Below are 27,687 nucleotides of genomic sequence, written 5' to 3'. Positions count from 1 at the left end.
TGACTTTATCTGACCACTCAAATCTCACACACAGATCTTCTGTATATGAGATTTTAGTTCATTGACTCTGCAACTCTGAAAATGTATTTCAGGGTGCAAGGAGGGAATGGAATGGAATTATCTGGAAAATCCTGGGGGTGGGGTGGGCTGAGAATGGTTGTTTTGCAGCCGGTCCCTCTCATCAATTATGTACATGGAGTTCACGAACTTAGATGTGAAAAGTGACCAGCGTTTCAATGTTTGCAGCTACCTGCAGAAATTCCTTGCCCACTTTCACGGGTTCGTCTTAACCCGTGTGCAACGGGTGCCTGCTATAGCAGAGAGGCCACTCCCGGATGGGAGGTATGATTTCAAAACCTTGAGGTGGTCTGTCCGACAGCGGAGCGCTAAACACGGCTTCCTGCAGGCTTTCCTCTTAATATCCTTAATCCTAAACTTGCTCTCACAAAACCCGAAGCAGAGTTGCCGCTCTTCTCCCCAGACCCCCCCTCCCGTTCCGTCCCTTCTTTACAGAAACCCAGGGCGTGACATTCTCCTCCTGATCCGGGTGAATTGACAGGAAAAGCTGCGTTCGCACGGTTGGAATCCTCGCCTGCCGGGCAGCTGTTCCAGGCGCGGAAGCCTTCCAGTACGGGGGGGGGGGGTGACCCTCATATTCTCGTTCCAGCCCCCCAAACGACAGGTGGACCTGGCGAGGAGTGAAGTTACACCTTCGAAGCCCAGCTTCCTCCTTGGCCAGCGAGGTCGGGCTGCGCGCCAAGGAAAGTTTTCGCCCCACGCTACCCGTGCCCGCTCCGAAGGGGGTCAAGGGGGGGGAGAGGAGGCGACGGGCGTCCCCCTCATGGAGTTTGACAATGGCGTCACGGGCAGCCTCGACTCCGCTGGTGCGCGCCCGAGGCAGCCCGGGCTCATGCGGCCCCACCGACAGCGTGTGTGTGTGTGTGTGTGTGCGCGCGCGCGCGCGCGCGTCTCGGGAGGGCACGTCTGGGCTGAGCGGGCATTGTGCAGCAAAAGGCGCCTTTCCCGCCGGCTGGCTTGCTCTCCGCCTTGAACTCAGCGCCAGGCTGCTGCTGCTGCTGCTGCTCCTACCGCCGCCACAACCGCGCGCGGCTAGAGCGAGCCACACACCGCGCAGAATGGGGCTGGAAGGAGTTCCCCAGTACCAGCCAGCCAGACCCACGGCCAGCGGCTCCAGAAGCGCCTGCGCACTGCAGGGGCGCCAGATTTGGCGGGAGGGGGAGTGTCCAAAAAGCCCTTTGTTTGATGGCATCTGTTTACAGAGTTTACTCTTTCATCTCAACCTGTTTCCTCCTCCCCTCTCCTGCTCCTGAGAACTTTACGGCGGAGGAGCTCTTTTTAAGAGGCAAGAAACGCCAAGCACTTCTTCCAGCCGCATAAAGCCCTCTCCTCCCCCACCCGCCCTCCCACTTTTCGCCTTTTCCCCAGTGACTAATGCAAGGATGGCCAGGAGACCTAGGCACAGGTAAACAGCAAAAGCCAAAAAGCAAACGTCTTTCCAGCTCGATGCATTTATGTCTCTCTCTCGTTCTTTTTCTAGATATATTTGTCTGTGCGGCGCGCGCGTCTTGTTTCATAGCTGCAGGATTCTTTGGGGAGGGGAGAAGCGCAGTTTGTGTATTTTGAAGGAGTTGCAGATACAGTGCGAACTTTAAGGGAGAGAGCTGGGCTCCCTTTGCACACCTGTCAGCGCGTGCATTAAAACGGTTGCATTTGAATAAAATGCAGGATCTCATGAGTAGATGTGTAGCAGCTTACGTTCTCCTCTGGTAGCCACATCTCTACTCTCTTCCCCCCCCCCCAACGTCCTCCTTCTCACGACCTTCCAAGAGTCTGAAAGAGTGGGCGAAGTTCGGTTCTTTGCAACGTGCAGTTCGAGTGGTGCGGGCTCGGGAATGGGGAGATTTTTTTGTCCCCGTCTACTTGTTGGACGCGGGCCTAAATAATTACATAAAAGCGTAAAGGCCTATTCCCCACTTGCAAAGAAAAACCCGTTGCCTTCGGCGATCGCGACGAGCGCGAACGGCACACGACACGTTCAGAAAAGGGGCAAAATGTCGGAGTTGCTCGGGAGACCTGCAGGTACTAGATCCGCGTTTTCATTCATTCGTCCACTCATTCGTACGCTATGCATGACTGTCAGGTGGATGACAGGCGACGTGGAAGGCGAGCCAAGTCTTTTAATTTTCGCAATTGGGAGCGGGTGTGTGTTTGTGTTATTTAAGGACTCCAGATTCTCCCCAGTTCGTATCTTGCTTTAAAAAAGGTTGAGGAAGATCCAAAAGAGAAATCGGCTGTGCAACCGGGGTCGTGTTCCTAACGCACCCGCCGTTCTCCACATGCAGAAGCCCGAGCCTTCTTTGCAGCGCCGCGTTGGGACTGCCTTGACCGGCGATGTAGCGCAAGGGGAGAGAGAGGAAGGGGGGGGGCCTTGTCAAGAACTGTCACTCGTCGGGCGAACGGTGCCCTTGAGCTTGCACGATCATCGCCCGTTTCTTAAGGGACAACTTTGCAAAAAGAAAATCTTGCAAGGCGCGCGTGTGTGACTGGCGGTATTGGTGGTGGTGGGGGAGGCTAAGACGGCGTCCCGGGCTTAGTTAGGCTGCTGGTTGTGCGGAGGTGCCGCAGGGCTGCCCGTGGCTGCTCCCTCTCAACAACTCCTCCCTTGCCACTCCGCTAGCGTGGCGCGCAGCAGACTGGCCACGAGAAGCAGCGCCTCGTGGTTTGAGGGACTGCTCTGCACACAGTAGTGCGGGATTGTTTTTCTGCCTATCCCGGGACAGCCGCTCGTCCACGTGGAGCCACACTTGCATTTTCTCTTTCGCCGTGCAGCGCTCGCGGGGACGCTCGCCCTCCCATGTCCCAGCCCTTCCCCAGCCCGTCTTTCCGTGGCACCGAAAGCCCAGTCTCTGAACCTCGAGCCCCCATCCCAAAAGTCCCCCCCCCGCGATCTCTGGGGAAAGAAAGGTTAATAGGCGAAGAGGGGGGAGGGAGCGGAAATGCCTCGGTGTGTGGGGAGTGTGCATGGCTGAGGTGAAGCCGAAGGGAGCGCAGCAGCAGCGGCGGCAACCTCCTCACGCACGCAGACGTGGGGTGCCCCTTCCGTGGGGAAGGACACAGACGCCGGCTGATGGGCCCTCACGGGCTAGCTTCCTTCCTGCAGGTCGGCGGGGAAGCGGCGGGCCAATTCAGCCTTGCATTTGCGAAGGGCAGGGCATTCGGGAAGGGCGGCCGAGGGGGAGAGAGAGCGAAGGAGTTGGACGGTGCCAGAGGCGCGGCCTTTGAAACGCGGCGCGGGTATACTTCGGAAAGGGGACGGTCACTTCCTCGGTTGTGCGCCTAGGAAGAGGTGGCTTTACGACCAGGCCCCCCGGGGGGGGGGAGGAGGAATGGAGATTTTTTGGAGGGGAAGGTAGAAGTCAGTTCTCCGAGGGGAGGGGCCGTGTCACAGCCAGGCACTCCCCCCTCCCCCGGTGGTGGCGGCTGGCGAGGCGGGAGAAAGAAGGGGAAACCCTCCGGCTTGCTTCTTTCCAGCACCTGCCTCGCCTCGGAGGGCTCGGCGAGGTGAGAGCGCGTCAGAGCAACGACAGCCTCTGCCCTTTGCCTCACTGGCGGTGGCGCGGCTGCCTTCAATCACAGTGCTACTGATACTTCCTCTCCGGCCCCTCCCTCACTCCCGTCCGTCCGTGTCCCCCCCCCCCCGTTTCAATGAGTTGCACAATCCGGTTTCCTTGGCAAGCGCGTAGCCTTCGTGAGCGCGGCGCGTTTAAAGCCAGCCTGAGCAGGTGGGGTGCTCTGAACCCCATTCGGGGCTTTTCAGACGGGGTTTGTCCCGAGCACTTCGATATGGCACCGTCCGTTAGAGCCAGCGATTTTTTTAAAAAAAAGGAAAGGGGGAATTAAAACGGCGGACCTGCTCCTGGATCCACTTGGTGCTGCTGGCACCTGTCTCGTGGTGCCACCGATTGAAAAAAATTGCTGTGCTTTGCTCAGTCCCAGGCAGCGGGGCCTTGAAGCCCTGGCATGCTTCATTCTTAAGTCCCCCTGGCCCGGCAAGACTTAAAGGAAGTTGCCATCCTGAGCAACTGGAGAGTAAGTGTATAGAAATCAGTAAGATTTCCAAGTAGGTTCCGTGAGTGTCACTGAAAATGAAAGTTCTTAAGTAACTCAGATCTGGACAAAATTCTGTTCAACACAGTGGCTGAAATCCTATTGCTTAGCACAGGAAATTGCAGCTAGAGTAGGCCTGTTGAGTCAGTTGGGATTTGGTGAGTCAGGTCCTTAAATTCCGTTGAATTCAGCGGGCCTGTTTTAGTTGCAATTTACTCCATTAAGCAGCAGGATTTCAGCTAGTGATTATTTATTTATTGTAGTTGTATTTTGCTTCAGTCAAGATTGTCTTACAAAGTGGTTTAATATTATACGTCGCCGTTTAGTTGTTTAGTAATATGCAGTAATCCATCATAAAGTGCCATAAAGTGGGGAAGGTGTTTTCCAAGGAGTAGGATTATACAGTAATTTCAAAGAGCCTTCCATCTAGTTTGGTGATGCTAACTGGGGATTCTAGAAAGTGCAGCCTAAAAAATGTAACTTTTTGAAGCTGTTATGGGAAGTGACTAGTCTTTTCTGGCTTTTGGTGACATAGTCCCTGGTACATATAGTGTGGAGTGCTTTGTATACAGTTGGATTGTGTTATTAAATATTATGTAGTGCTTAAACTCTACAAGCAGTTTTACAGTCCTCAAGGCACTGTCGAGTGAATCACTCAATACTATTAGGAAAACTGAGGCCAAAAGCTAGCTTCTTAACCAGAGATATCCAGGAACAACCAAGGTACATGACCAGCAACCTCAAACATGATGTATCTGCTACTGAAATGTTTAGTCACTTTAGACTGATGATGGGGTAGTATCACCCACATAACATTCTCTCTACCTACAAGATGCCTTGCCAGGGAGAACAGTTCTAACATGGCAGAGATATTTTAAGCACGAAAAACCAATTAAAATAGCATGTGGTGGACAGTAGGACATGCAATCTAAAATGGTACAGCCTAACAACTTATAAACCATGGGAGTCTACTGATGGTATGTTTTGTCTCAAGGGCTTTGTTGGAGCTTGGATTCAAATTTCAAGTGACCCAAACTGAATCCTTACACATGTCTAGCTAGTTTCCTAAGCCAGAGTCTTAGCAGCAGGCTTACCTGTTGAATGGCATGACAGTTTAGTGGCTGGTTATTAAAAGGTGAATGCAGTCAGTGGCTTTAATTAGTGTATACCTACTGTAGGCCTTTAGGAAACTTAAAAACCAGTTACTGTTTTTGTAAAAACCATTAATGTACACTAAATCCCGGAGGTTTTATATCTTTAACAGTGGTGGTGTTCTCACTGTTGTTTAAACCATACTGCATTTATTTGGAAGCTGCTGAGCTTTTGGAAAAGTAATCTGCCCTCTGATATTAGTGCAATTAAACTACAACTTCTCTATTAGTACTTATGGGTAATCCCATTGAGCTAACTGAGACTTCTTCTTTGTAGCTTCTTTAAGGGGCTTGGTCTTAAATATCAGATTGTTTCTGTATTAGACAGGGTTGCTGTAAAAAGTTTGCTGAAGACACTTCAAATATATTTTTAAGTTCTCTCTCTCTCTCTCTCTCTCTCTCTCTCTCTCTCTCACACACACACACACACACACACACACACACACACACACACACACACACACACACACACACACACTTAGTCTCAAACCATCCATATGTCTTCTCTTGCAGATACAGTCTGTAAGCAGAGGTTTCAAAAGTTATGTTTATGTTTTAAAGTTGGAAATAAAAGGTTGCTCAATAGAACTGGCAACTTCTGTTGCAAAACATGATTTTAAATTTACTAAATTTGATGGGTTCAGTGGATGTTTGTGTTTTGTTTTGTTTTTTCCTGCTCATGTTCTGCCTTGGGAGACATCCCGGGGCAGTCAGTTGCCAGTGGAAAATATGTCAATTGGAGTAGAAATAAGAAACTGTTTATAATGACAAAATATGATTGTTCATTTCAGTGCTGTGAGCACTTCTGATTGTACATTTCTCCTCCATTGTAACTGCAGTTGGTCAGAGCTTTGTTGATATTACTCTTTATTTACAAAACAAACCGATCACTTGATGTTGTTAAGGGTTTGATTTGTTGTGAGAGGCCTCTGCCCTCAGATATTTTGTAGGCTGTAGATCTGTGTTTATGTGCAGCTTGCCCCCTGTGTGTGTGTATTTAGGAAAATCCCTCTGAATTAAATGAGAGACATACTTCCATGATTTTCAGTCTTACTTCCAAGCAAGTGCATAGAAATTTTACTTGGCCTAAGTCCAGTGGAACTTGGTAGGACTTGTGGTTAAATACGCATAGAATCAAACTATTAGTCTTCCAGTAATCTGATAGTAGTTTATTAAATATTTTCTCCCTTTTATTGTAGATGCTTATCCCTGTAGTATTAAAAGGTCATTTTAAATTTGAGATTGATTATGCATGGTCCTTTATGAGTAAAAAAAAAAGCATGGCATGTTTTTTAAATGATTGGGCTTAAGTTAAGGATTCTGAGTATGTACTTGGGCAGAGGACACAGCCTCTGCTCTTTTTATTGTCCTCAACATTGTATTTTAATTTGAAACCATCATTGGTTGAATGGCTGCCAAATGTCTAATTTGCCACTGATCTAACAGTATGAGCAGGTCTAAACATGCACAGTAATGAGAAGGTTGCCAACCTTTTGCTTGTATCTGTGGATACCAAAAACAGCAGAACCAGTTCCGAATACTAGAACAGAATGTAGAACAAAATCTTGCAGTGCAAGTTTCTGAACAATTACCCTTGTAACCTTTTCAAAGGCTCTCATGTTTTCCTAGATTTTTTTAAAAAAAATTGTTAAGTCTTGTTCTTCTAAAAAGCCTTGGCATTCTATCCTGTTTTGCCTTTGTCCCCTGTTTCTCCAGCATTTACAGCAGTGATGATGAGGACGAAGATGTCGAGGTTTATGATCACGATTACGACGGTCTGCTGCCCAAAGGTGGAAAACGACATTTAGGCAAAACCCGGTGGACTCGGGAAGAGGTAAAAAGCAGCTCATGTCTCATAAAGAGAAAAGTATGACAAACACCCAAACATCAGTTGTCACAGGGTTTCCAAGGGGAAGTTGCTCTCGTGCTAGCAAATGCAAGGCTAAGCATGACTTGAAAGCTACTTTGGATGGGCTGCATCCAGAAAGGTCAACATTATTGTTCTTATGAATAAATAGTTTAAAAACAAGCACCACATCTTGAAGAAAAATCTCTTTTTAAGGTATGGTCCTGTGGCCCACTGAAGGAGTGTCCATTCACATATGGCCATCACATATGACCATTAAGTGTAGCCATTATGGCAGGAAAGTGGAAGTGAAGGCAGAGGAGGAGACGCAGGTACAATAGGATTCAGAGAAAGATGCAAGAGAAGCATTGATGGGTTCATATGTCCCTTCACTTAAGAGCCCAAGGCCCAGAGTTCCTGGAGCAGATTTGTCGTTAAACAGGGTAATCATAAAGCGGGGCACGACTGTACTAACTGATACAAAGAAAGGGGACGGTTCTGGATGTGACACACCTGTAGCCTCTTTTATTTTAGTCAGAAGACTTGGAAAACAGTGGGAAAACATTAGCCCCTCATCTGGACTTTACTGAAATGACTGGAAACATTGCTGGACATCATTTGTTGTTTAGATTTATATGCCATGTTTTGAGTAAGTTGCGCTATTTCATAGAGTCAGGCCATGAAGCAAAGAAGCATGGTGCTTGGAGTCCGTCACCCTTTAACTTCTGTTTGACTCGTATTAATGCCACTTCTCATGTGTAATGGTTGCTGTTTCTGAAACAAAGACAGCAGCATCTGAGAGCTACAGATAATAGAGCATAAATGCTTGATCTTTTCTGGATGAGTCACTAATCTCTAGGTGTTGCAGTAGCAATGATGAAGGGTCAGTTTTCTGTTTCTGTGCAGACCAGTTTACACAATATTCTTTCATCTCATCTTATTTGAGTGTTAGATTGTGATTTCCCAGATACATCTATGAAAGTTTAGACTGCATTTTTCTATAATTCTCTTTACTCTTCTTTTGAGCTTACTGTTTTGCTTCCTAAACTCTTTGTTAAGGTATTGCTTAACTTATCAGAAGCAGTCCTCAGCCAGTTACATTTAATTGCTGTATTTTGTCAAAAGTAGTTGGAGTTTGCAATCTGTCGCTCAGATCAATAAAACTAAGCCTGTAATTACATATACTGTAATGGTGAGGATGTCAGTTGCAGCATGGCATCTAAACGGGAGGTCAGAGACTGCTAGAGCTGCTGGAGAGCTCAGTGGTTTAGGTCTCTGGCTGCAGAGGCAGAGGTTTGGTGTTCGATTCTCTGCTGTGCCTCTTTGGCTGGACTTGACAATCCATAGGGTCCCTTCCAGCCCTCCACTTCCAAGGTTATCTTCTTCATCAAAAAAAGTTTGTGCTTGCTAATCCTCCATATCATTCCAAGTAGTGACCAAGGAAGAGGGCTTGAGCTTATAGTGAACAACATAATGAAGTTGTGGGCCTAGGTTGTGGCAGCTGTGAAAAAAGCAAATGCCATATTGGAGGAGATCAATGGGAAGAGAATTGAAAATAACCCTGGCTGAATAGTAATGCCCTGCATGCTTATTTGAAATATGGTGTATAGTTTAGATCACTGCACCTTGAAGATATTTTTGAAAACTGGAAAAGATAAAGAAAAGGTCAAATGTGAGTGATCAAGAAGTTGTGTCAACACCCCTGTGAGCAAAGGTTACACCCCTTAGAGTGGGGGGTGGGAGAGAGAGAATAGTAGGGGTTGTAAAATTGTGATTGTAGTAGAGAAATTAGATGAAAGCCAAAGAGAGATTCAGGGTGGATTAAAAGAATCACTTTTTCAGACACTGCAGAATTAAATTGCACAATGTTCTGCCACAAGGTAGAGTAATGTGGAGATCTTTTAAAGATTAAATGCGTACATTGCCTTTGGTGTCAGAGGTATTATACCTCTTACTACCAATTGCTGGGGGACATGAATGGAACAGACAGCTGGAAAATCCTGAGGGATATGGTTTGCCATTACTGTATAGGGAGAATGTTGGACTGTATGGTCATTGGGGCTAATCTGTATGGTTCTTCTGTTTAATGTTTTTGTGCTCCCTTACTGTGCGCATTTGTCCAGTTGAATGTACCATGACTGGCAATCTAGGTAGTTCATGGTTAAGGTATCTGGCTGCAGAGTCAAAAGTTGGCAGTTTTGATTCCCCACTGTGAATCTCAAGAGAAGAGTCAGCCTGTGTGGCCTTGGACACACTGCAAAGTCCCAGAGCTCCCCCAGAAAAAGGGAATGGTAAACTACTTTGAGAACTGCGTATGTAGAAAACCCTGAAAAGGGTTGCCATAAATCAGAATTGACTTGATGGCACATAATTATTATGTACCATACACACACTTTAGCCGGCATGCATGGGAATCTGTTGAATATGGGGTACTTCCCATGTATAGCAGCAGTATGCGTGGAACTTTTTCAGTAGTATCTGCCGGAGGACAAGTTCTTTAAATTTGGCTTCAATCACATTGAGTTGATGAGTGTGAAGTGTCTTGGCTGTGAAAGGATGGCAAAAAGTGGCATCATGACAGAGAAGATTGGTCCTTCTCTATGGTTACTACCACTGACAAAGTGTTTGCCAGTCACATATCTGCTGTAAACAAGAGGGTGCATTAGTGAACTGCCCCATTATGGTTTTTAAGCTTTGTAAACATACTGTTTAACTGTGACAGGATAGAACAGGGATGAGGTGTGGAACTTGGAATGGAAACAATTGTCTTTGAGTCCCTGCTCATACAAAGTTCTTTGTGTGGGTCTTAAAATTACTGTCCGCCTTGAAATAAATGTGGTGATGTACCTCCAGAACTCCAGTTGTTGATTTCATCCCTGTACACAGTTTCAGGGCTCAGATTTCTGAAATGTGCGCCTCTGATCTGAGTCAAAGTTCCTATTTTGAAACTTGTTTTGAACAGGCCCACACTTCTGAACATGAATTTTTGGAATATTGTGTTTCTTTTGCACCACCCACAGTTCTGAATGAAGATCCCATATAGTGTTGACAGTTTTTTGGTGATCACTCATCCCTGCCTTTGGATTGTAAGCAAATAGTTTTGATTGAGTCCCATGCTCGGCATATGACCCAACCAGGCTGTTTTTGTAATGTCCTCAGTCCCATCAGATCTCCCTACTTCTCAAAAATGGGTTTTCCCAAGAAAGAAAGGTGATTTTTCTGTCTTATTTTTAATAAGTCACAAAAGACTCCTTCAGTATTTAACACCATGCAATCAAACTGCAGGTTTCCTTTTTCATATTTGTCAAAGCAAATCTGCATCAACATTCAGTAGCGCATAGTATTTGGCTTAATTTTTATCTTCAAAATGAAATAAGAAGCTCACTTAAGCTTATATTATTGTTCCTTAAAACATCTTAGGATGAGAAGCTAAAGAAACTTGTGGAGCAGAATGGCACAGAAGATTGGAAAGTTATTGCCAATTTCCTTCCTGTAAGTAAGCCTCATTTTCTGTTTATAACCACATATTTATCAGTGGGTGAGAGAGGGAGAGGTTGTTTCATAATTACAGACGGAGACTTAATACGGTAATAGCAATTTGGAAGGTTTGCAGAACTCTCTGCTGTGTACACTCACATTTAAATTTATTTCTTTCACTTCTCATATGAAATGAAGAAAGGAAAATGTTAAAAGCCTTTTGGGGAGAATTTCATGTACAGCAGATGGTTAGTACATCATATGTATGAATTGAACAAAAAAATTACTCCGCTCAGAGTAGAAACTGGCTTTGATCTGTAGTTGCTGCCACTTATTAAATATACTGTTTTGTTAGTAATTTTATTTGATTTAGTAGTCGAAATGTTGCAGTTGAAGCTTATGATTTATTTAATTGTAAATAATAACAGGTATGTTAAGATGCAAGGATAGTGGTGTCAGTGTGATTAGGTGTGATCAAGAATTAGCAGCCAAAGTGTCCATTACTTCCCATTGAGGACTAGGTTTTAGCTCTTTTTGTAGCCCCAGACTTAGGCTTTGTGTCTGGTGGTGATGTGGACAATAAAACAGTGCTCTACAAGAGCACGTTTTGTTCCTGGGTCCAGCCACTCCTGTTGCTTTCCTCTGTTCTGCTTTTGTTTTCTGTTCACAACCATTTCATGTTATAAACCATTTTATGTTAGATAAAATTTATGCCTAATCCCAACCACCTTAAAATATTTTATTTCTCCACTGATGTCTATGAGTAGCTAGTGCTTCCATATCTGTGGACATTTTAAGAAATGACCCATCTGGATAATGTGGTGAAGCAGTTTCCCTCCCCCCCCCTCGCAACTCCATTTGATTATGTACCCCCACACACACACACAGAACTACCTTTGTCACCCTGCCGCCCCTCCACATCTGTCAGCATTCTGTACAGTTGAATTATTTCAGTGTTTTGGGTGAAGGGTGGGTTCCTCCTTTTTTCTGGTTGTTTGGTGTCCAACATTTTTCTGCAGTAGGATTAAGGGAGCTGTGCTGAAATTGCTCAGGTAAGGATGAAAATGCTTAACCTCTTGAGGGAAAAGCAAAATAAATTTAGAACTGCCAACATAATTCCAGAACTGACAGGGACTTGAACTATGCCTGGCCTCCCTGCACCTGTGTTTCCACATAACTCCAGTTTATAAGTGTCACCTAAACTGTCGTTGAGAGAGCTGACATAGTCCTTGATTTTAGCTGGGATGTGTTTTGTGTATAAAATGAATATTTAAATGCCATGACTCATTGCCATTATATTGCATGCAAGTAATTGCAGCATGGGACTTCTGCATACAGCTGAGTGTTTGGTTTGACTTAGCATAGTCAACTTAAGTTTCCCTGCCTTAGGTCCAAAGTGTAATGGTATACTACCTTGCAGGGCTGCTGTATGCCCCTTCTCAGCACAGATTTCTAGTCTGCAGTGGAGGTGTAGAAGTGAGCTGTGCTGGCATGTTCTTTCAGCCTGATCGCCTGGAAAAGTAACATTGATGGATAAAAATGCAGGTTGTTATAAACTACAGTACTTTCCGTATATGCCATATCTCTAAGTATGACTGTGTAGTTGTTTACTCAGAACCTGACCTGAAGTAATCAGTGTGCACTGTACTCCAGCGCTGTCATGAGGACTTCTCTGCCTCAGAAGCAGTTATGGAGGACATTTAACAAAGGTGTATTGTCTTCTTCATACAACTTTATCATTTATGTAATCCGGTTATTTCCCCCTCCCCCCCCCATACTGTTAGAATCGTACAGATGTACAGTGCCAGCATCGATGGCAAAAGGTGTTAAATCCAGAACTTATCAAAGGTCCATGGACTAAAGAAGAAGATCAACGGGTAAGTATGAAAGCAGTTTTAATCTAATTGCTGCATAAGCATGAAATGTTGCGTGACCTTCGAATCTGCATCTGCATGTATCAGAACAATGTCTCTGCTTATTTATAGTCTTGACTTATTTTCATGTAGTTGTATAATTAATCTGTATAACCCTTAGGATTTTGTTTACAATCCAGCCATGCTTAAACCATGTCTCAAGACCTGGTGTAATGGACAGTGGTTGGAAGTCTGAGCTATGAGTCAGAAAGTCCCGGACTCAACCATGATACCATTTAGGTCAGGCTTGTCCAACCTGCGGCCCGAGGGCCGCATGCAGCCCAGGTCGGCTCATAATGCGGCCCAGTGCAATTTTTTATTTTAAAAGAAATTTCAAAGTTTCAAGTTACACTGCCGGCACTTGCGGCCGGAATGCGGCTGGGGCACGTCACAATGGAGGGGGGAGAGGGAAGGAAGGAAGGAGCGGGAGGGGAGGGGAGAAGGGGGCTGTGTGACTGCATTGTGCCATCCCCATCAATAGGTGGACCCCCTCCCAGCCCCATAATGCCGCCGGAGTTGAAGCTGGCAGCCTCTGCTATCTGAGATCGCAGCTGCCGGTAAGCGCGCTTGGAGCGGGGCTGCAGAGGATGGCTAGGGCTGCACCCCCCATGTGGCCCAAACCAAATTTATGTGCGGCCCAAACCAAATTTTCATCTTCTAATGTGGCCCAGGGAAGGTGAAAGGTTGGACACCCCTGATTTAGGTGGTCTAGGGTGAGCCACCCTCCTTTGGCCTCAGCCTTTTCTTCTTTTGGTTTTGGAATAAATTTACTAGGGAAGCTGTGTAGGACAAGACAACAAAAATAATACAGTTTAGCTTTGTTTCCTGCATATTTATTCTATTCCTGTTTTCCTTCTCATTGGGCTGTTGTAAACAGTTTTGATGGGATTATGCACATGCAGCTCTTCAAGGATTTATGAAATGTACCGTTAATGATTATGATGATTATGATGTAAACTGTGATTATTATGGTGGTGATGACTAGAAATTGGTTGAACTGTCACTAGGGCTGCAGTGCTCATTTGAAATAACCAGTTAGTTTGGTAACTAAATATTTTAACCAATTGAATAGTAGTTGTTAATTTAAAAAATTACTGCTTTGATACAAATATGTACAGAAACCACAGCAAACTCAATTTTAGAAGGGGCATTTATCTTTCTTTCAAATAAAAGGAACACGTAAGGGTGATGCCTGTTGTGACGTGTATATATAACCTAAAAAATGAAGATATTTTTCCTCATCAGAATTAATTATTTTATGCATAGTTAAATTTGTAGCCTGGTCTCATTAGTTAAGAGTAAGTGTCATTGTGTTCTAGATAACTTACTTGTCAAGCTAGTGTGTTTAGAACAGTAGCCTTAATAAATTAAAAATACGGGAGCCAAAGTCCTGTTTTGTAGGTATACTGGTAAAGGATACTGTACATGGGAAACTACTGTTAATTAGCAAGTCTCTGTGTAGATTCCTCATTGCATGTGGATCAGGTGGCTTGGTGCATGATCGAGAATCCAAGTGAGGACTCATTAATGAGTGGCAGCTCACTTCTGCAAGTTTACACCATTTCCCTTCTGCCAGTGTTAAGTTCACAACAGGATTTTGGCCAAGGTGAGATTCAGTAGCACTCATCTGCCCACAAAAAATGGACACTATGGGTGAAGCAGATGCACCTCCTTGTGCAATCCCTGGAAGACACTTCAACCAATTAAAAGGTGATCCCAATTAATTGGGTGGTAGTTGGGAACATGTAGCAGAGAAGAGAAGAAAGGAAGTCCCTCATAAAAGTGAAGGTGTGTTCATGCACTGTTGGAGTTCACCCATCTGATTATCCACCTAAGATACCTGTTTGGCAATTAATCCTGAAAGGTGACAGCCCTAGTCTTCACTCAAGCAATAGAAAATAATTACGGTTTGGTGCTATTTATGGAAACATTTAAAGGCTAGAGGCAATGCTTTTGTGCTTGTTTGAAGGTGATAGAGCTCGTGCAGAAGTATGGCCCCAAGCGCTGGTCTGTCATTGCTAAGCACTTGAAGGGAAGGATCGGAAAACAATGTAGGGAGCGATGGCACAATCACTTGAATCCAGAAGTCAAGAAAACCTCCTGGACGGAAGAAGAAGATAGAATTATTTACCAGGCACACAAGAGGCTGGGAAACAGATGGGCAGAAATCGCCAAGTTGCTACCTGGGAGGTAATGAATAACATGTAGCAATGTACAGAAAGGTCTATTTGGGGGGGTGGGGGTTGCGGACTGATGAGACACTTTCTCTTTGCTATTCTTCCCAGAAAAACACATTGTATGTTAAGAGTGAAATGTATGCAAGCTGCTACAGGGTCATGCCAGATGACATAAGTGTGCAATATTATTAAGGTGACTGGAAGATAAAGCAATTTACTTTCTATAGTTTCTTTAAATGATAACTGTGCATTGGAACAAGCAGCTTGGATGCTTCTGTGTAAGGAGTGGAGAAAAACCTGTTGCAAATATTTTAAGATGGAGTGACTCTCTGGAGATCAAAGATCCCTGCCATATGACCATGTTGGTTATTTCTTATGTGACAGAGAAGAAAGGAAATGTCATCTTCAGCATTTCGACCGTAATGGGGATTTGTGGAGCGCAGGACCTATGGAGGGTCTGTTTCCCGCTACCCAATTCTGGGAGAAGGGAGGAAAGAGGAAAAAACATGACTGACTTAGTACTTCCTTTTTGGAAACATACGAACACCTGCAATAAATAGAAATATATTTGACATAACAGCATAATCACAAAATCCATCCGACTTAATAGCACAAAATAATAACGATAAGGTTATGATGATGTTAACTCTACCTAAATATCTTTTGGATCTTCAAAGGGCTTTGCAAAAACAAAACAGCTCTTTAAATGATAGTATTTCTTTAGCATTAATTGCAGTGTCATATAAGATCTGTCCTAAGATTTTTGGAGGAGTAGCGAAGGAACAGACCTAGATGAAAGCAATCTTTGGCTACTCATCTCTCACTTTTTAAAAATAGAAATGATTAACATGTTTGTTTATATGTTTGTTTGTTGCTTTTCTCCCAGTGAAAGGACTCAAGGTGGGAGACTGGGTAAATAGCACCTAGGGAGAAAGTGTTTGAAGTTCTATTCCTTTCTTGATCCTGTCAGAGTTCAAATTCCTGTCATATTCAGGTTTCTGAAATCATTTAGTTAAGAAGATCATACGTTACTTAGTTTTAAGTGTTTGTGAAGGTAGCTGGCATTTGAATTTCACTCTTAAGTTGCACATACAGCTTGAAGCTAGGTAGAACTTAACTATGCTCCTAGAAAATTTGTTTAGGGAATCACTGTTTTCTTTGCATGATCTCTGTGCTTAATTCCCTTTGGAATGGCAGTAGGCATTTAACAAAGTTGATGGGGCCGATACACCAAAAAACCAGGAAGTTGCTCCACATGCTTGTTGCATCACACACAGCATGAGGGATGAGGTACAACTGAAGTGATTAATTCCCCTAGCTGGAATATGGTGTGACAGTAGAGTAATAGCAGCTGGCGTCAGAATCTGAATCAAGAATGCACCGAGACTTGTTTCGTATGCCAGTATTTGATTTCCTTAGTTTTTAATTCACCCCCCATCCAAAAAAAAAAAAGATAAAAGAGTCTGTTGAAATTGAGTATGGATAGCTGCATATTTTAAAAACAGCAGTAGAAGTTCATGCCATGTGAACATAATGGCATAATGTGATATAAGCACCGTTAAATTGTGCAAGAGATTCCTAGATGATTATGGAAATGTTGCATGTTAACTACTGTCTCTTGCCAGTTAGCCAGAATCATGCCTGCAAATTCAGTAATTTTTTTTCATGTACTTGTGTTTTTGTGCAGAACTGATAATGCTATCAAGAACCACTGGAATTCTACAATGCGTCGAAAGGTTGAACAGGAAGGTTATCTCCAGGAGTCTTCTAAAATCAGCCAGTCATCAGTAGCCACAGCTTACCCAAAAAATAACCACTTAATGGGCTTTGCCCACACGCCGCCTTCTGTGCATCTGTCAGCAGACCCCGCCACTCCGGCTACTAGTGACTACTCTTACTATCATATTTCTGAGGCACAAAATGTAAGCTGATGGAAACAGTTTTAATGGCTTGAGACGAGCTAGATTTCCAAGTCACTCTTGGCCATGATTGAAAAATGATGTGTGTACCTGCATAGAGTATGTGTTTATATGTACATGGACCTACTAGTCTCTGTGGTTGGGAAAAGTACTTGGGTAGGATATCTCAGTGTAGATTGCAGCTCTGTACACTGAATAGAAATAAATTGCACATAAAATAGAAGTAAATTGTACAGGGAAAGATCTTAGACGTGCTCTGCCAAGCAGCATTTTTTTCATCACTTTAGAAATAAGCCCCAGTAAAACAATGGTATTTACTTCTATAGGATTGCCTAAAACATGCTTAGTAATTTTTTATCTTTTAAAAAATACATTTCCAACTTGAAATCAGTGAACTTGTTTAATCGCCATTACTCAGGGAGACTTACTTTTGAGTGTAAACATAAGATTGGCTCACAGGGCATTTAGTGTTAGCTACTAAATGCTTTTTCAATTTTGAATTTTTGACACAAGCTAGCTATTGGTCCAATGGGTACTGTGAATCGTTATTAAGTACCATATTTTTCCTATGGCCAGTATCCTGTTGTGTCCTGCTTGTGCAACACAATTTTACACAAGCAGCTGGACAGTAACAGAGCTTCTGTAAAGAGGTGTCTGGTTCCTCCTCAGAAAATTTTTATTAATGGGTACTTTCCACAACCCATGCTTATAGAATGGAAAGCACATAGGTTAAGCACAGCATTCCATGCCCATGCAAAGAAGATACATTTCTAAGGAAATATTTTGAAGTCCCTTCTCAAAGAAACAAAACAAAAAAATCTGGCCAGAACCCATCTCTTGATGTACTGTATTTGAACTGGAAGTCAGTTATACAGTGGTGCCTCGACTTAATTGGTTCCGGAACTCCAGTCGTAACTCGAAATGGTCATAAATCGAAGCACCATTTCTCATAGGAATGCATTGAAATGCAATTAATCTGTTCTGGCTGAAGAAAAAAATCAACAAAAAAACCCACAACACTGTAAGATCCATCAGAAATGCAATTAATCTGTTCCAGCCGAAGGGGGAGGGGGAAGGAAAGAAAAGCAAATGAACTATGCAAGACCCTTCGGAAATGCAGAAAAAGCAAAGCAGAAAGCAAACTGCAAGACCCATTGGAAATGCAAAAAAAAAAAAAGCAAAAAGAAACCGTGAAAGACCCATTGGAAAGGCAAAAAAAGGAAAAGCAGAAAGCAAACACTCTGCAAGACCCATCGGAAATGCAAAAAAAAAAAGCAAAGCAGAAAGCAAACAAACCATGCAAGACCCATTGGAAATGCAAAAAAAGCAAAGCAGAAAGCAAACAAACTGTGCAAGACTCATCGGAAATGCAAAAAAAGCAAACTGTGCAAGACCCATTGGAAATGCGAAAAAGCAAACTGCACGAGCCATCGGAAATGCAAAAAAACAAACCGTGCAAGACCCATCGGAAATGGGAAAACACAAAAAGCAAACAAACCGTGCAAGACCCATCAGAAATGGGAGGGAAAACCCCAAAAAGCAAACAAATCGCGCAAGACCCATCGGAAATTGGGGGGGGGGAATAAAAAAGCAAAAAAACCCGCAAGACCCATCACAGCAAAGAAACATAATCCCACCACCTTGCATTACCAAGCAGTCCAAAGCCTCCTCTGATCACACTCACTAACCGTTGGTGCGAAAGAGCTACAAAGAAGCCTACCAGTGGTTAGCAGTTTGAATTCCCTGCCTTTTTTCCCTGTCTTTTTCTGTTCGTAACTGGAAGTTCCAGCTGCAAGTTGAAGCAAAATTTTGCAGCCAAAATGGTCGTATGTCAGGACGTTTGTAAGTCAAGGCACCACTGTACACCATGTTCATCTTCCTCTTATTAAGACTTAAGTTCTCTTTTGTTATGCTGTATGTGTGGTGGATTCAGGGATTGTGCAACAACATATTAACTTAGTTTGAATGAACAAGAAAGATTGCTTGCTGAATGATAGGAAGATAAACAGTGGCCCATCAAATCTGTAATCCCTGTTTCCCACTCTGGCCAAGCAGATGCTTATGGGAAGCAGGACTTTTATTCCTTTCAAGTATTAGAAGTCAAGCCATGCACTCATTTACTCTCAGATGCTTAGCTTGCATCCCAGCACAAAATGTCCTCACCCCATTTGTGTCTTGTTTGGTTACATCCCTTTGTTGTTGATAAACAGATTCTTGCTATAAGGTAGTTTGAGAACTCCTATATTAAGGAGATATTGACATGGTTATGTATGAAAAGGGATATTGTTTTTATTTCAGGAAAGACCTCAGTATGTTTGATGTTACCGTCAAGCATGTCCACCACAAAAATAATTTGGACCATTTTGTTTTGTTTTGTTTTGGCCTAGGTCTCTGCTCAGATGCCGTATCCAGTAGCACTTCATGTAAATATTGTTAATGTTCCTCAACCAGCCACGGCAGCTATTCAGGTTGGTCATTTTAAAGATAATTTGAGGAGTCAATTTGCTATATATTTCAAATGCAATTTGGATGCAGAAGCCTTAGCTCTTCCCCCTGGATAAATAAATAATTAAAAGGCACAACTCTTTAACATAGGGACCTGTCCGTATGCAGCACTGTCCAAGCATGATGGCAGCAAGTGGCGTGCCAGTCTAGAAAACTCACAGTCCTTCCTTGCAGCTTCTCTCCCTTCTGGGAAACAAATGTTTCCCTACCCAGAACCCACTTCACACATTCGTCTTAACGCAGGTGGGTTTGAATGGGTAGTAATGCCATAGGCGGCACACTCATTAGCCCTGCCCAAAGATGTCTCATGCACCCAGCAGCACCGTAGGCCGTAGGTTTAGCACAGAGGCCTGCAAACAGCTTTGTAACCATGTTCAGATTGTATTTACTGGAAATCCTGTGACCAGGAGAGCTAATGTTTGAGTTCCCACGTGTTCAAGTGAACATGGTAACAAAGCCTTCTGCAGACTTTCACACTCAGTGTGTGGAGGTGTGAGTTATTTAGCAGCATGTGCAGATGTTCAGAGGGCAGAGCCTGTGTGCCCATGTCCCTACCCCTTTTTTTAGTCCTATATGTGTTCAGATAAAGGCCTGAACTGGGCTTGTGTGATTTAGCATTTTGTCGTCGTTCATAGCAGTTACGACTACTCAAAGATTTCCCAAAACCAAATTTTGGATTGATATTGCAAGAGATGTCCTAGCTAGCTTTAAATATACTTATCTTTTGTACAAATAAACTACAAGGGGTTGTAGCTCCAGGAAAGAGGGGAAGCAGACATCCCCAAGACTGGCTTCTGATTTGCTTGCCATATTTAACAGGAGCCAAGTGGCAAAACGAAAATGGGACTGGGGGAAAAAGGTTTTGCTCATAAATAAATGGTTAGCAGGGCAAACTGTGTCCACTTCAACAATAACCAGAATGCTGTCTTTAAAATCTCATGCTTCTGACTATAACATCTGTGGACAGGTTTAGCAGAGGCATCAGATTTTGCACAGCAATGGCTAGTTCAGCTGTAATTCTTCAAGGTAGCAAGCCATCGTTACCGTTTTGACTGCAGCAGCCAACCAGGCCTTTACTTTCTCTTTTTCCCTACCTCTTAATTGCAGAGACACTATAATGATGAAGATCCTGAGAAAGAAAAGCGAATAAAGGAATTAGAGTTGCTACTTATGTCGACTGAGAATGAACTGAAAGGGCAACAGGCATTACCAGTAAGGATGTCACCATGTGCTTGGATGGAGGGATAACAGCTTTACCCCAGTGCTTCTTTCTTTCTTTCTTTCTTTCTTTCTTTCTTTCTTTCTTTCTTTCTTTCTTTCTTTCTTTCTTTCTTTCTTTCTTTCTTTCTTCTGGCACTAATCAAGGCTCTATATTTCCATTTGAATGGAACAAAACACCGTGGCTTGCATCCCTCACCTGCTGCCTGTGTTTGCCACCCACCTCCAAATTATAACAAAACTGGGGAGATACAGGTTCTGGTCGCTAGGTGACCTCGGGCCAGTTACTCTCTCTACATTAACAAGATTTCGGAGGATAAAAGTGGAAGGAGGAGAGAGCGATGCATCTTGAGCTCATGGGAGGGAATGTGGGATGTAAATGTAAGAAATAAATAATTGGGAGCAGCAACAGCCACCCACTGTTTCAGCTTTTCAGAATAGTAACAATCAGTCTCCGCCTGACTTTATACTCTCAGGGTAAAATCCGTGTTTCTGACAGCTTGAAATGCTTTCCATAATGAAAATGTAGTGCCTGTTTTCTTGCCTATTTCCCGTCTGCTGTGTTCCGTTGCTTCAGTGATATATTATGCCCTGGGCCTTGATCCTCAAACTACTGAAGACACTTCGGTTCAATAGGTTGCATGTGTGAAATGGTGTCTACTCTAAAGAAGTATGCCATTCCTTGCTCCATCCCCCAAAGTCTTGGAGTGGTTTTGTTTTTAGTCTGCTAAGCCAGTGGGCGTCTGTGCATGAAGTAGATAAACAAAGAGCACAGGCCTGGATCTGTCTACACATGAGGCCTGTTTGCTCTGTCCATACCACTTACATGCCACTGCTTGGGTATGCACAGTCAAACTTAAGTGCCTAGGAAGACTTAATATTCCAACTCCAGGTGGTTTGGGAATCTCGGCCCAAATAACGTCATGATTTTTGCATGTTTGGTAATGTTTCTGCATGGAGAAAGTTAGATTCTGCAACTGCGTGTGTGGAACTAGAGCTGGCCATTACTTAACTCCTTTATTTTATTTCTTAAATAAAGTTTATATATTTATTGTGTGATTGTGAGAAATAGCAAACCAACTTACATATTGAATTAATGTGGAAATTGCAGATAATAGCCAGCAAAGAAGTTGGAAGTATAATTAATTCATTAATTTGTTTTATAGTTATCTTCAAAGGAATGTGTGCATGACATGTTAGTTTGGCCACTTCTGATTTCTAATTCACGTTTTGCAACTTCTTCTTTTGCATGGTCATCCTGGAAAGAGACTTCTGTTAATTTGCTCTTCTGCTTTCCTAACCACATCGATTGTACAGCCTTTTCACTGCATTGGTGTAAGCTGTAATTCTAGACAGAAATAGGAGAAGGACAAAGAGGTGTGCAAATGAAAAGTGCAACTCTTCTTTTAATCCAGGTCTGCAAAAATCAGCAGAAAGTTCAGCAGCAGCCTTAAATGTGTTGTGGATTTTACCATCTTTAATTTTTAAATCCTACAGGTTAGGCTGAGTTCATGACAGGAAAATCTTGCCAGTTTTGAATTTCTCAGAACACCTCCCCCCCCCAAAAAAAACCAGGCTTTTCACAGACCTTGCAGGTAGAGTGTATGAGTGTAGCTATAGATTGCTCATTATCCTATATAGATTCGTGCCCAGGATGCAGAGCTGTTGCACAAGATGAGGTAATGCCAAAATGAGAGCAATAAATTCACTACCCTTTCAAACAAACTCTTGCTGCACTGATGAAAGGAAACATCTTGACAACTGTTTCATAGGCATTAAGTGCTTAAATGATGCAACCACATTTATCTTTTCCTTCAACAGTCATCCGATGCCTTGTGCAATTTCATTGCTAAGTTCCTTCTACCTCTCTTCCTCCCACCCCACCTCCCTGGCTTCCCCCCTTCCTTTAGACACAGAATCACACTTCAGATTACTCAGGATGGCACAGCACCACCATCGCAGATAGTGGCAGAACTAGTGGCAACAGGGCAGCCATTTCCTCTCTGGGGGAGCATCATCACTGCACTCCATCTCCACCAGTGGACCACGGTTGCTTGCCTGAAGAAAGCGCCTCTCCTTCAAGGTGCATGATTGTCCACCAGAGCAGTTTCCTGGATAATGTGAAGAACCTCTTAGAAATTGCAGAAACACTTCAGCTAATAGATTCTGTGAGTAAAATGGTCATCCTCTAAGACGTGGATCGCATTGGGTTGGCGTTGAATGCCAATTTTACATTAATATTTTTGTCATATACTGTTCTTCAGTGAATGATATGGTGTCCAGTGTTAGTACAGGCAGTGATGTATAATTACAAAGGAAGGGCAGGGGGAGGGAACTACACACTGCAAAAAGAATGTTTGCAGACCATCCTGATCATGATGATTTGATGGTAAATCCTGTTGAATGACATGAGTAAACATTTAATTCCTGAGTAAACATTAGGCAGAGTTTACTACAGTATAGTAAGCTTGGCTTATGGTTTGCAAGCTCCAGCATTCATCAAACATGGATAGAGAGTTCTCTTTAAGAAGTGTATGTAAAACCCTTGTAGTAGATAATCAGAATTTGCCCACTTGTCTTCAAAAAATAAATACTGTATAACAATGAAATTGTATTGTAGGATTTAAAAAAAAGATGTGGAATATATTTCTAGTTTTCTTGAATAGAACTGAGGTATATGAACTATGCATACTTACTTGGATTTCTATATTTTATTTTATTTTTATTTGTTTATTTACAAATACATAGCATTGGTACTTTTCTTTCTTGAAAATATCAAGGAACCACACAAGATCTTAAAAATTGTTTCTACTGAGCTGAAGAGTGTAATATTCATATAGTGGTCTTTAGGCCAAATGTTTTTTGAAACAAATCCGTCACAATAATATCATGAAACGTTGATTCATTCTTTTTTCATTTAGCAGGACTGCTCACTTGTAAGCACTTTTACCACACAGCACATTTTTGTGCAATGGTAGCTTTTTTCTTTTACAGATTGAACTATTGGTTAAGAAAAAGTCTTAATGTTTATAAGAATCCATAATTTGGATGGTTTGCTTTTGATTTTCATGCATTGGCTGAAATCATGTTGCTTAGTGTCATAAGTTGCACAGGGCCCTCTGAATCAGTGGGGATTCAGTGAGTCAACACCTCCTTGATTCAATGCTACAGTAAGTCACAATTAAGGTAGGCCCATTTGAATCAACTTATGGGGGGGTTGGCTCACCAAATCCCCACTGATTCATTGGCCTACTCTAGTAATTTATTACACTAAGCAGCAATATTTTAGCCAAAGGAAAAATTCAAAACTGGATAAAAATGGATTTAAATGACAAACAGTGGGTTTTTCCTTTCCTTTTCTTCCTTCTGTTGGAGCAAATTACTGCTTTACCTATTTACTTATTTTTACAAGGGAGGGTGATGTACTGTCTCATAGACCTGTGGCTTCCCCCTCCCCCCTCCACATTGTTTCCAGGATCCTTCATCATGGGGTGATCTCAGCAGTTTTGAATTCTCTGAAGAAGCAGACACCTCGCCCAGCCAAGCTCCCTCAGGCAAAACAGAGGCCAGCGCCTGTAGGCCTGAAGAATGCCCTCTCTCAAACATGAGCAAAACCCCGTTGAGTCAGGATTCCCTTGCTTTGCCAAAGTTCTTGCCTGACTCAAAATGCAGCACAGCTCCGTTGGTCATTCTGCGCACCAAGAGAGGGCATCCCAGCCACTTAGCCAGTGACCATAATAAGTTCTTCATGCTTGCTGGTGTCAGCAGCTCAACTCCTAAGCGCTCCCCTGTCAAAAGCCTGCCCTTCTCTCCCTCCCAGGTAGAGCAAGATTTCTGCGCCCATGCTACTAATTCTCAAAGCTGCGGAGGTGTTAACATAGAGAAACTAATCTTTGGAGCAGTTGACTAATCAATGTTGCACTCGTCAATGACGTTTTGATTTTGAATCTCCTGCTCACTCTTTGTCATTGACTTCAGACTGTGAACAGTCTAACTGACAATTTCCTTTTCCCTGTGTGTCTGATTCCTGGTGCTTTTTAAGGGGTTAGTGGCTTGTTTGCTTTGCACGTAACTTTAAATTCCTTTGGCTGTTGAATCTAACATTTCTCTTCCTGATAACTGATTATTATTCTGTGTTTTTCAGAGTAGGGACTCCACCAAAAGTCAGACTAAACAGGCAGTATAAAATAGTCATGTTACACCACAATGTAACAAGTTTTGTTTAAAAAATTCAACATTAAATTATTATTGATATTGAAAACATTTGGGTGATTTAGAAAGTACATGACTGCATAGTGTCATCTGTAAACCAGCTTGAATTGGACATACTTGAACTGTCTTCATCTTACTGAATTCAGTGGGATAAAGCAGATTTAAAGATGCATTAATTTAAGTGCATTAATTAATTTTGCAGACTACCACCTCAAAATATGAGTTAAAATACATTTAATTAGTTCATCTTTGCTGCCACTGAAATTCTGTTTCCAAAATTGTACCGTAACAGCTTTGTCTTTCCATAAATGTAAATTCTACACTACAAAATGCTGTTTACATTCTTTACTTATTATAATATAGAGGAAATAGGACTGTGGTGGTATTAGGCATTTTTAAATACAGTACTTAATTGCATGATATAGTATTCAGTATTATTCAGTGGGCAAATGTCAAAGTCCTATATTATTAGATTTCCTAGAATGGGTCAAGTACCCAATTAAGTTCAATGTGATAAAACAGAAATACTAGGTTCCATGCATTATCTTGGAGTAGAATTCATTTGCATAGACCTAAGAAATAGAAACTTGCCTTTGGGAGTCCTACAAGCAAGTGTTACCCTTTTGCCAGGCAGTGCTAGTCCTGATACACACAGTTAGAGTGTGAGTCAGTAGAAGCACTTCTCTTCATTTATCTTGAGATTACTTTTATTTTGTATGATATACTTACCTCTGAAAGCCATCTTTTAAATTTTTTTTTCCAGTTTTTGAACACCTCGTCCAGCCAAGAAAGTCTGGATCTTGACAATCCTACTTTAACTTCCACTCCTCTCTGTACTCATAAAGTCACTGTCACAACACCGCTTCACAGGGACCAGGCATTTAAGACACAGAAAGAGAACAATATGTAAGTCATTTTATCTTTTTTCCTCAAGCACCTCTGTATCATTATCGTCACCATCACCAACAACACAATTATTGGCTACTGTTGGTATGGTTTAGAGATTCTTCCATCCAGATCAAATGCTTGTTGGTATACACAAAATCCCCAGAGGTTTTGTAAGATGATTTATCCATTCACTTCAATGGAAGGCAACTTGACACATGTGCTTGTCTGCTCATTTGGAGCTGCTACTTTTGTATAGATGCATTTTGCACCAACTATCTCTGATACAGCTTACTTAACCAATTCAGCAGACCAGTTTTAAAATAATAAATAGTGGCCAAAATCCTCTTGTGTATCTACACAACTGGTGTAACTTCGAGGGGCAAATTGCCCCAAATTAAGAAATCACCATACACATTATCAGTTGCATGCTGGATCACACAACTCAGTTACGCCAGGGGTTGCACCATTTGTTTTACACCACTGTTAGTAGGCAAGAGGATTTGGGTCACTTTTTTATATCATATGTTTCTTAAGTATTCACAGAGCTTTCTACATATCGTTTCACAATCCATGAAACAGCCTTGCAAAGCAGGGCCTTGTGAGCATCCTTATAGTATGGAGAGTTCACAGGAACTGGGAAATTGTTGTTGTAACTATTGCTAAATTTTAACTAAATCAGAATCATGACTATTCAAACTACTTTATGTAATTGCTCTCTTTTTGTGTCCTTTTTTCACATTGTGGTCTCAGCTTCAGAACTCCAGCTATCAAAAGATCAATCCTGGAGAGCTCGCCAAGAACACCCACCCCATTTAGAAATGCACTTGCAGCTCAAGAATTCAAATATGGACCCTTAAAAGTTCTGGTAAGAAATAAAGGCAGTGTGATATAAATGAAATTCATCAGGAAGAGGTGCTGCAAGGAGTTTCCTGCTGCTGAAAAACTCATTCTCTTCACTTTGAATGCAGTCAATTTGGATCACTTAAGTATGGATTTTGCTTCCCCCCCTCTTTTTTTTTAAGCCTCAAACGCCAACTCATCTTGTAGAGGACCTGCAGGATGTTATCAAGCAAGAGTCTGATGAATCTGGCATTGTGTCAGGCCTACGTGAAAGTGGATCTCCTTTGCTGAAGAAAATCAAACAGGAGGCAAGTAAAACCGTGTATTTACTTTAGGCCACACTAAACCAACCTCAAATTGCCAAGAAATGGCTATAAATCAGATTATTTCCTGCAACAAGAAGTCAAGTTAGCAAATGCTTTCAGAAACTTGCCATATTTTATTTGTCGAGGTAGTTAGGAAATGAATTGGATTATTCATAGTTAGATTGTTAGAAGCAAGCAGTAATGATAAATGAGGGTAGTAGACAGAGGGTAATAGCCCTAGTACCTTAATTAGAACTTCTGCCTTCCGTTTTCAGAGACATCCATAACTTCTACAGTAAAACATAAGTCATTTGTGTCTGGTTCTAACTCTTGAGATTAGATTGCTTCTGATATGGATGTGCATCTTGCAATATCCTGCTTTGGGCAAGAATCAGGAGCAAAAACCCTCTTTTCTCTTTGCAGGAAGATTTATTTGTGCAAAAGTCCTGTTCCCCTCTCCCCTCCGCATGTGAAATCTTGTAGGAAATTGGAAGAAATGCCAGACAGTGCACAACTCCTGCACAGAATGGCAAACATTCCTACACAGGATTCATCTGGAAGGAGCAGAAGTAACTCCAAGATGTGCATAATCATTATAGTTCCTATGTAGGATTCCCTGAAAAGGGAATAAAGCTGTACAGAACAACAGATGAGAAACAACAGGGGTGGTGTAGTTTCTAAGACAGAGTCTCATTTTCAGCGGGGAGCTGGGAACTCTCATTGGTGCAGCAAAGAAATTTGTTATGTCAAGATACAGAAAATGAGGGTGAGATTTTTATTTTTAATTTCCCCCTGACTGAGGTCTTTAAAGCACTGCAGTAATTTTCTACTTTACAACAGGCCTTATTTATTTATTTATTTATTATTTGATTTCTACCCCGCTGCTCTAGACAGAGTCTACTCGGGGCGGCTTATGAACAGTTATAAAACATAATTAAAATTAGTCCCCCCCAAGATGGGGGGGGGAAGGAAAACTAAAGAGAAAAAAGCAAGTGTTGGCTGGAGGGAAGGCCTGCCTAAAGAGCCAAGTCTCTTCAGTGGCCTAACTGAACCAGTTACAGTGGTGCCTCGCTTAGCGATCGCTCTGTTGAATGATGAAATCGCTTAG

At 42.6% G+C, this 27,687-nt stretch overlaps 1 protein-coding gene across 2 annotated transcripts in view; it reads left to right on the top strand.

The window, feature by feature from the left end:
• Positions 1-1,131: 1,131 nt before the first annotated feature.
• The window catches only part of MYB (MYB proto-oncogene, transcription factor), a 47,747-nt gene continuing 21,191 nt past the window's right edge, over positions 1,132-27,687 (top strand). The window contains exons 1-13 of one of the 2 annotated variants that reach the window (XM_020779662.3): positions 1,132-1,483; positions 6,996-7,113; positions 10,546-10,617; positions 12,387-12,479; positions 14,485-14,705; positions 16,380-16,614; positions 18,999-19,079; positions 20,224-20,328; positions 22,245-22,502; positions 23,810-24,154; positions 25,310-25,452; positions 26,185-26,299; positions 26,457-26,582. In XM_020779662.3, coding sequence (XP_020635321.2) covers positions 1,461-1,483; positions 6,996-7,113; positions 10,546-10,617; positions 12,387-12,479; positions 14,485-14,705; positions 16,380-16,614; positions 18,999-19,079; positions 20,224-20,328; positions 22,245-22,502; positions 23,810-24,154; positions 25,310-25,452; positions 26,185-26,299; positions 26,457-26,582 — 1,935 coding nt within the window. In that variant the 5' untranslated portion in view covers positions 1,132-1,460. The remainder of the gene's footprint in view (positions 1,484-6,995; positions 7,114-10,545; positions 10,618-12,386; positions 12,480-14,484; positions 14,706-16,379; positions 16,615-18,998; positions 19,080-20,223; positions 20,329-22,244; positions 22,503-23,809; positions 24,155-25,309; positions 25,453-26,184; positions 26,300-26,456; positions 26,583-27,687) is intronic. The other variant, XM_020779667.3, reaches the window with a different exon arrangement.

The sequence above is a fragment of the Pogona vitticeps genome, chromosome 1 (assembly GCF_051106095.1).
Source record: "Pogona vitticeps strain Pit_001003342236 chromosome 1, PviZW2.1, whole genome shotgun sequence".
NCBI lineage: Eukaryota > Metazoa > Chordata > Lepidosauria > Squamata > Agamidae > Pogona > Pogona vitticeps.
The sequence above is the reverse complement of the archived record's forward strand: the minus strand, read 5'-3'. Positions and strand labels throughout refer to the sequence as shown.